This window comes from Eurypyga helias, unplaced genomic scaffold (genome assembly GCF_000690775.1).
Source record: "Eurypyga helias isolate BGI_N326 unplaced genomic scaffold, ASM69077v1 scaffold5074, whole genome shotgun sequence".
Classification (NCBI taxonomy): Eukaryota; Metazoa; Chordata; class Aves; order Eurypygiformes; family Eurypygidae; genus Eurypyga; species Eurypyga helias.
This window is the reverse complement of record NW_010248069.1, coordinates 11,126-20,140: the sequence shown is the minus strand read 5'-3', so window position 1 is coordinate 20,140 and position 9,015 is coordinate 11,126. Positions and strand designations below refer to the sequence as shown.

General features: G+C 41.0%; 2 protein-coding genes across 2 annotated transcripts in view; both read left to right on the top strand.

Annotated features, from left to right (window-relative positions):
* Positions 1-897: 897 nt before the first annotated feature.
* On the top strand, positions 898-1,840 carry LOC104509099 (U2 small nuclear ribonucleoprotein B''; the record flags this gene model as incomplete). The annotated part of the gene is made up of 2 exons (XM_010150926.1): positions 898-986; positions 1,681-1,840. Coding segments are annotated over 2 exons (249 nt in total), but the record flags the coding sequence as incomplete, so codon positions are not given.
* Positions 1,841-5,057: 3,217 nt separating this feature from the next.
* Positions 5,058-9,015, top strand: part of LOC104509098 (otoraplin-like) — a 5,459-nt gene continuing 1,501 nt past the window's right edge. Inside the window, exons 1-3 of the mRNA XM_010150925.1 lie at positions 5,058-5,181; positions 5,653-5,792; positions 6,380-6,490. Coding sequence (XP_010149227.1) covers positions 5,058-5,181; positions 5,653-5,792; positions 6,380-6,490 — 375 coding nt within the window. The remainder of the gene's footprint in view (positions 5,182-5,652; positions 5,793-6,379; positions 6,491-9,015) is intronic.

The window sequence follows — 9,015 nt, the reverse complement described above, 5'->3', positions numbered from 1 at the left end:
CCATTCTGTGGTTCTATGATTCTGTTCACAGTGGAAAATGTCTTGCTCCAAATCTGGATTTTCTTTTGGATATCGTTTGTAACAAGGCACAAAATGTACATGTCAGTTTGCATCGAAGCACAACACTGAGAATTAGGTATTTGTTTGAACTTCAGAAGTCTATTTTTGAATGGCACTGTCTGGAATCATTCCATCAGCTGAAGAAAATTGTTCTGCTGAGGCATTAACTTACTTGGTACCATTATTAGGATGTTTGAAGTTGTGGCATCCAGTTTCTTTTTGTTTTGATGACTTTGGGAGACTCCAGCCTTTCAGCGCAGTGTTAGCAAACTAACTATTCAGCCTTGTATCTGGTGTGCTGCCACAAATTCGTATTATTAGCAGGAAAATTTGTTTAAATCACTAAAGCTATAAATCTAATGGGGTTTCTAATGAATTCAGTTGCCCAAAGGTACTCGCTAATTCGGTACTACTGCAGATGAACAGCGTGTGTACCTTGGCCTCCCACCGCTGTTCTGGAAGGAGATGAGGCTCTCATAGGTTCTTCCGCTTCCGTACAGGTTGTCAGACAGCACTACAGCCAGTACTTGGGCACCCACGTCCCACCCTGGCAGTCCTGAGAGTCTCAGCTGTTGAGTTGTCACGTTTAAATATGACATCTAAGACAATAAATTACTGTGACTTTGTAGAAATAAGAGCCTCTCCAAATTAACAGATCCTTGTAAAAGAACCAAGGGGCTCTGTCTGCATATTGCCTGAAGTTATGCTGAAGTCCAGCTAGCCGTGTTATGAGCAGAACTAAGGATGTGTGACTCGGTTCAAATAATCATGCAGACAGATGCAGAGGAACAGAGAGCTGTGTATAATCTTCTGAGCTTTGATCTTATGTTGTTGCAGGTTCCTGATAACCCACCAAATTATATCCTTTTCCTTAATAACTTGCCTGAGGAAACAAACGAGATGATGCTGTCCATGTTATTCAATCAGTAAGTTTTGAATAGAAAGGACTTTGTCTCTGAATTCTTCTGTTACCTGTACATTTTTTCTCAGTTGGCAAGCTGAGATATAACTTTCTTCAGAAGGTATTTCAGTTCTTGGTCTTACTGCCAAGATTACAGATGTCAGTTCTGATGACTTGGTGCAGAAATCAAATGGGATTTTTTTAGTGGCTGGTTTTGATTGTGTAAGTATCAATCTGCACTAAGGACTTTGTCTCTGAATTCTTCTGTTACCTGTACATTTTTTCTCAGTTGGCAAGCTGAGATATAACTTTCTTCAGAAGGTATTTCAGTTCTTGGTCTTACTGCCAAGATTACAGATGTCAGTTCTGATGACTTGGTGCAGAAATCAAATGGGATTTTTTTAGTGGCTGGTTTTGATTGTGTAAGTATCAATCTGCACTACTGCACCGCATTTAAGCTGTTGACAGTCATATTAATTTTTAAAACTAGCTTTAGTTGCTTCCATACGTGCCCAAGACTGATTAAATTGCTTCCAGTTAATGATCCTTAATTGAGGCACGGTTCTAAGGACTGGATATTTAAAACCCTTCAGTTTAAATCTTTAATCAGTAGTAACTATTATACCAATAGATGCTTATGATGAAGTCTTATGGCTACTGAAGAGAGATGTATTATCACACTAGGAAATATTATCTGACTCTCTCACCTTATTTTAAAGGTTTCCTGGATTCAAAGAAGTACGTTTAGTGCCTGGGCGCCATGACATTGCATTTGTCGAGTTTGAAAATGAGAATCAAGCAGGAGCTGCTCGAGATGCTCTCCAAGGATTCAAGATTACTCCATCCCATGCCATGAAAATCACTTATGCAAAGAAATAGCCAGATGCTCGTATAAAGGACTTCTGTGGATAGTTACGTTTTTTTTTAATATGATGATACTTTGATCAGCTAGCCTAGTTGCTCCAGAAACTTGTGTAAAATTGCCACAGCAGCCAGGACAGATGTAGGATTTCCACAGATCTACTAGATAGTTATTTTTTGTGTTGAAATACTAATTTTTATAAAATAAATTCAGTTTATGCTGTTTTCAAGCCATGTTTACCTTGAATCTGTCTTACTATTAATCTGTTAGACCTGCAGGGCTTGTTCAGTGTATTGGTTTAACTACTTTTAAGGTGACACTCATTTCTCAGAAGGGAGTGCTGGAAAAATTACTGTCTTCACAGAGCAAAAAGCATGAGCAGGACTGCCAAAAGTCCGCATATTCAGAATAAATGTAACACTCAATCTTCAGCCTCATTATCAAGGGGACAGCTGCTTTTCAGCAAGAATAATTTTGTCGCTTAAGAAAAACATCATCTCATTAGTGGTTTGGGTTTTTTTTCCAGGTATAGGGGGAAGTTGATTCCAGTTTGACAGCACTGTTGTTAAACTTGCTTTTGTCTTTCTAATGGCAGCTGGTAGTAGAAGCAGGTGGACAGAAGAAACATAAAAGTTTATCTCTTGTCTTCTCTTCTGCTCTTTCTAGCCCTATTACCAGGAATGTTAATAAATAGTTGAGGAAGAGCTTTCTGGCTCTTTACAAAGACAATGCAGGATGAACCCAATGGTCATTTTAGGCAGGTTTTTCCAAAATACATGTCCCAGTGCTTCTGGGTTTGTTTTGGGTTGTGGGTTGGGTGGGTTTTTTTTTCCTTTGTCAAAAACCTTTACAGGTCTTGAGTGACATGAAATAAACTGATGTAGTCAAATAATCGGGTATAGTGTTGTGAGTTTGTAACTGTACTACACATTTGGGTACAAAAATCACTTAAGTGTTTCGTTCAGGCAATGGAAGACCTAGAAAGATGTTTTCGATGAAGAGAATAATGAAATTAACTTAAAATATTATATTTTTGGTGAATCTTGCAGTAGCCGTTGCATGGTGTTGGCAAGGAGGACTGCAATCAGACCCTTGAAGATTAATGTTTGAGAGGAAGCGGTCACACTGTGCTTGTCATGTTGCACCGTCACTCACCTGAACAGTCTCTGTGAGGCCAGTAACTACCCTTTCAGACAGAGAAGTAATGGGAGAGAGTTAGCATGTTTTCCTTTAGAAATAATTCAGGCAAGTCTTAGAGTAGGTGATGTTTAGGCAAGAAACTACAAGGAAAAAACGTTTTGCGTTGTTAGCTAAGTTGAAAGTGTTCAGGGTGTTCTGTGTCTCCCAAGTAATTTGGACAGTGGGGTGGAAGGATGCTGGATGCTGTAGCCTTCCCACTGTTACAGTGGCTCAGTGCAGTCCCTGCCTTGTGTGGGCTTGGCTGCAGCTGCAGAGCATGTTTCCCCCAGCTTGTGTTCTGAAACAATTGAAATCTGACTTAAAACCGTTCTTGGGGCAAAGTGCTGTACCTTCAGGGAAGTAATGATTGCTTTGGTATACTTCACAGTTCTGGCATGTCTGCTCGCTTTCTGAGCAAGTGCTCTATTATCTGTAAGCATAAAACTAGCTGCATAAACCACCTTTTTTGCACAAGACCAGAAAAATTCTTCATCTGCTCCTAGAGTATGCTGCAAGATAATGCCCCTTCCACAGTCATCTCAGTGACTGAACTATCTCCGTATATATTTTTTTCACTCTTTTTAGTGATTTTTATGTGGGTGTGTGCATGTGAGAGAATACTTGCAAGTGATAATTGTTTCAGTGTGCCTGTAAGGGAGCAAAAGTGACTGTTATTCCATGATGACCATTGGTTTTCCCTCTGCATTCATAATTTTACAGGTATTAATTATGCTGCCCTTGCATCCTGCTGGTCTGTGGACATGAGGCTATCGTTGCATACCACTGCTCTTCACCTTTATTCCTTAGAAGGGTTTGTGTGGAGCTGTCTGCAGAGGGAGTTAAGACACATACAGGAGGTTGGAGGAAGGAGTAATGGGCTGGAAGATTAGAGGAGGATGTGGTGAAGTCAGCTGTAATATGAAGGTGACGCTAGAAATTGCAAGATGCTTTTTCTACAAAAAGAGTGGGATTTTTTTTTTATGATGGTTGGCAGCTTCCTCTGTTCTGCTTGGGGACTGAAAGCGGGCACAGTTCTTCAGGCATCTTCATGAATCGGGAAGCACTGGTTCTCTGGAGTGCCATATTGGGAATTTCCAAACTTGCTCTTAGTCATTTTTCAGGGTTGATTCACACCAGCCACCTGTAGCCTGACAGCTGGGATGTGAATGGCTTACAGTGCCATAACTCCGGTGGTTGTTCCTTTTGTGCATCTGCATGCATGTATTTTAATTAAAATACTCCCGACAAGTCTTGCCTCATGCATGCTAGGGTGAGATTTTGGGAAGTTAGATGGATTCTGTATGTCCTCTCCAAGGAATAAAGAGGAACTTTTAAGTTGGCCTGAGGCACTCTATGTTGTTCAGCATCTTGCATCTGCAAACTCACCCGAGTTCAGCTATGTAAATAAAAGTGAAATGCTTGCTGTCCTGGCGTAACCTGTGTGTTGCTCTCGACTGCCCCTCCCTGTGGAAGGCATCTTGCCTATACAAGTATGTGATGGTTGAACTCTTAGATTTCAAATTCAAATTGCTGGCTTGCAAGACTTTTTACTGGGTTTCAGCTCCCTAATGTTCACATTTGTGTCCATGTGTTAAGGTCCTAGTAGGTCCTTTCTGTCTCCCATAACGGGGCTCTGCCACTGAGGGCTTGCAGTCCAGTGAAAATTGCGCTTGTCAGTGAGCATTCTTGGAAATAAAGAACTTGAGGATTAGGAAGGATGTAATTTCCTTTGCTGCTTACCAGGGTCTGACTTAATTTTCATTCTCAAACTTTGCTGGAGGCAAGATTAAGACTACGGACAGCTACAGGAAGGCTTAAAATGTTTAAATAATACAGATGCTGATTGAAATGTTAATGCAGAATGGCTTTGGGAGGGGATTTGGTTTTGTGAGTGGACCCTGAGGTCTTTCTGGCTTCGGCTCCTCTGCTGGGGTGGAATGTCACCCCGACCCCTTCCAATTGGCCTGGCATGTTTGTCCAGGTGTCTGCCTCTTCCATAAGAGATGGGGGTCGCTGGACCCGGCATGCATTCTGCAAGCGCTGCAGCAAAGAAGAATGACTCGACGTGTCTGGTTGGTTGGTTTCCTTTTGTGTCTCAGATTCACGTGTCCTCTTGTGACTGGAATTTTTATGGACAAGCTTGCCAGCCAGAAGCTGTGTGCTGATGATGACTGTGTCTGTAAGTAATTTTGCTCTAATTTTGAGGACAAAGTAGTTTCAAAAGTGACCGCAGAGTTTGGATGCGGTAGTGCAAGGGCAAACTACTCGGCTTTCTCACCTCTCTTATATTTGCATTGCCTTGTCAACTTTAAAAGCAGAATGGGAGGGTTTGTGTAGAATGTCCATGCAGTTTTACTGCAAAAAGGGCTTTTATAAAGGCCGTTTTTCACTGAAGTGAAAGGTAGATGTAGAGAGAAGGATTGTAACTTCCACTATGATGACATGGCATGTTCTGAAGCTGGTACTTTGCTTACTGGAGAACAGAAAAATGAGCAGAACAAATTCTTGAGGAATTTTATTAGTTTCAGGATAACCTACTTTTATCTGTAGAAATAGTTTTACATGTGTGTCTACAAGCGCACGCATATTTCTTTCTCTAAAAGTACATATGCATTTAAATTCATCCACTTAATTTTTTTTTTTTTCCTAGACACCATTTCTCTTGCCAGAGCAGAAGAAGATTATAATGCTCCAGACTGCAGATTCATTAGTACTAAAAAAGGACAGCTGATCTATGTTTATTCAAAACTAGTGAAAGAAAAAGACTCTGGAGAATTCTGGGCTGGAAGTGTAAGAGGAGATTCTTGTGTATATGAGCAAACCAGAGGCAGATTAACATGCATTTCTGTCAAGAAATGGATGCTAATGCTGAGCTATTGTTGATTTTAAAGCAGCAACTTGGTTTTCAAAGTGAATGTTTAAACTTAAACTGATTGAGGAGTATTGGGGGGTTTAATTGTATTTTTTTAATGAAATATCTTCAATAACTATATGGTAATTATGAATGAACCTTAACAGAAGGGTTCAACAGTTCTTTTCTGTCGCTGTTTGCTGAAACTATGGAGGAGAAAGCTTTTATCACACTGATCATAAAACTCTCAAATTTAAGGGAAGCAAAGATAAATATTAACTGCATTTATTTAAAAAAAAAAAAATCCAGATAAACTCTAGGTGGTATTAATTTACTACAAAAAATTTATGCCTGTACCAGAACTTTTGTTAATGGTTCATTTCATGTGCCAGCTAACTGGAACCTAGGAAGTCTAAAACCAGAGTAAGAAAGACTATTAGTAACTGCTTTTGACAGAACTATGAACTATGTCAAACCAGATGAGGACTGTTTTAAGGTACATAACTATGCACTTCCTTGCTTGAAGGTTTATGGAGAACAGTATGAAGACCATATGGGGACAGTTGGTTATTTCCCCAGCAGTTTAGTTTCCGAACAACACATCTATCAAGAAGCAAATAAGACTCTTCCTACAACGGTAAGGAATTTGCAAAAGCCCAGCTGGCTACATAATTATACTTGGCTGTGTAATGCTAATTTGCTGTAAAAACAAATCATGACATGGCAGTTGATTATAGCATATCACAGATGCTTAGGGATCCAATCTTTGGGCCTTTATACAGGCAAATAGCCTCAAAAAAAATCCTAACATACACTCTAATACCGTAGACATCACAAATGCTGCAGTAAGGGCTTGATCCTATTAGAGTTCTTACTGATTTGAGTAGCACTCCTTCAAGGACACGCAAGTTTTACCCAAACTGTTTGCAATACACTGCAAGAAGCTGTCTTTATAGTCTGGATACCGTGCTGCGTACTTCTGTAACACATAGAAACACACTTTCTAGTAATGGTATATATAGATGGACACTGTCATAGAGAACTATGATTTACTCTCTTCTTTTTATGAGAAAGCAAGCATGCTTTCAAAGTTACTGGTACCCCTGTCAAAAGCTGAATTAAAATGTTATTGGTTAGTGTTCTGTAAGTAGGCTGTATTTCTGAAAGGGTGATTGTCCCTGATGATGTTCAGTAGTGTCTCGTACACCAGACAACTCTTAATTTTACCGAAGATCTGAAGCACTTCAGAGAGGAGTGGAAGAGGAGGGTCCTTTCACAGAGGCTGATATGGTTTCGCTTGCAACTAACACTTTCCTGGTAGTTTATATCTGTGCTTAAAACAAATTAGGGTACATTTTTGCTAAGTTTCCAGTTACTACCTTCATCAATACTGAATATTTCGCCATATGCCATTTTGAAGTATATGGCAAAGTACAACAATTAGGGCTTCAGTCTTGAAATTGTATATGGAGTTTTTAATCCCGGGTCCAGATTACTAGATGGGTTTCATTAACACAGAGGAAATAAGTGAAAGGAAGAATTTTGTTTCACTTTAATAGTTGCTAGAATTTGTGTTATAGTGTGTCAGGCAAGCTTTATTTGAGGAAATGTGAATCTTGATAAGCAGTTGCTTTTCTTGACACGACATTAGGTTATTCTGAATTTGCCCCAGAAGCATTGCAGCAATTACTGAGCCAAATAACATGCAAAAACACCTAAAATAAGATTCTAAGCTCTTTTCTCAACAATGTGTCAGCCAGTCTGCTGTGTGGCAAGCTGAACAGGAAGCAGAGGTAGGTTAGAGCGATGTCTTAGCCTGCAGGGGCCAGATTGGGCTTCTGTCAGGCTGCAATGCAGAACTTCAACTGGAAAGTAATTTTCTTTCGCAAAACTAGTGACACGGACTTCCGCAGTCATTTCGCCCTTACTTCACGTTCACGCTGTGCAGGAACTTTGCAAGGAAAACAAAGAGCGATGCAGATACATTCTTCATCTTGTTCTACTGCTCTCAGTGGTATGTTGCAAATATGACCTTAAGGATCTGACTTGATTTCTAAGTTTACATTTATACCAGTCTTCAGCCCATGTTGACCAATCTGTGTATGGGCATGGTGCTTGCTCCAGAAATATCCCTTAAAGGTGCTGTTTTATACAGAGTTAGTGTTGCACAACACCACGGATGCCTGTAATGTCACCAGCCTTACCTCTGCAAGTGAGAAGCTGGTGTCTTCTTCACAACTCTTTAACCTTCCACCAAGCCAACTGGCAATTTTTTTGCCTTGCTTCCCTGGCCTTGCACCTGCAAAGACCCAATATTGGTGTTACAATGGGTTCTCTTGGGAAGGGGTTGCCATTTATGTTAGGGGACCTGTTGATGCCCAAAGCTTAAGCAGCACGTGCCCCTGATCAAAGCACTGGGTGGCTGTGCTAGGTTTAGTCAGGAAAGAGTTAACTCTTTTCGCAGTGGCTGCTAGGAAGCTGTTCCACTGTTCCACAGTGATTTACATTGAGAGCAGCACTGATCAGGTCTCAGCTGGCGCTGGGGAATGCCTGCACCAGATTCAAGGTCTTTCTCCCCTTCTGACCCTGCAGCTGCGTTCCCAGCTCTCGCTGTCTCGCTGCAGGCAGTGCAGGGGACACACAGCTCAGGCAGCTGACCCAAACTGACCAAGGGAGTGTTTCATTCCAGAGTACATCATGCTCTGGGTGTAGGAGGGGAGTGGGTCCAGGAGCCTATACTTGTATAAGCAAGATGCCTTTCACAGGGAGAAGCAGTTGAGAACAACACACAGGTTACGCCAGGACAGCAAGCATTTCACTTTTATTTACATAGCTGAACTCGGGTGAGTTTGCAGATGCAAGATGCTGAGCAACATACAGTGCCACAGGCCGACTTAAAAGGTCCTCTTTGTTCCTTGGAGAGGACATACAGAATCCATCTAACTTCCCAAAATCTCGCCCTAGCATGCATGAGGCAAGACTTGTCAGGAGTATTTTAATTAAAATAGGTGCATGCAGATGTACAAAAGGAACTCCTCTACTCTTTTACTTCTTTACACTTGCTAACATTCTCTGTAACTGCTGTGTTAGCTGCTTTGCTAACTCCTTTGCTGGCTTGTTCGCAAGTGAACTGGTGACTTTGTTAGTTTTCCCCGTCCTGCT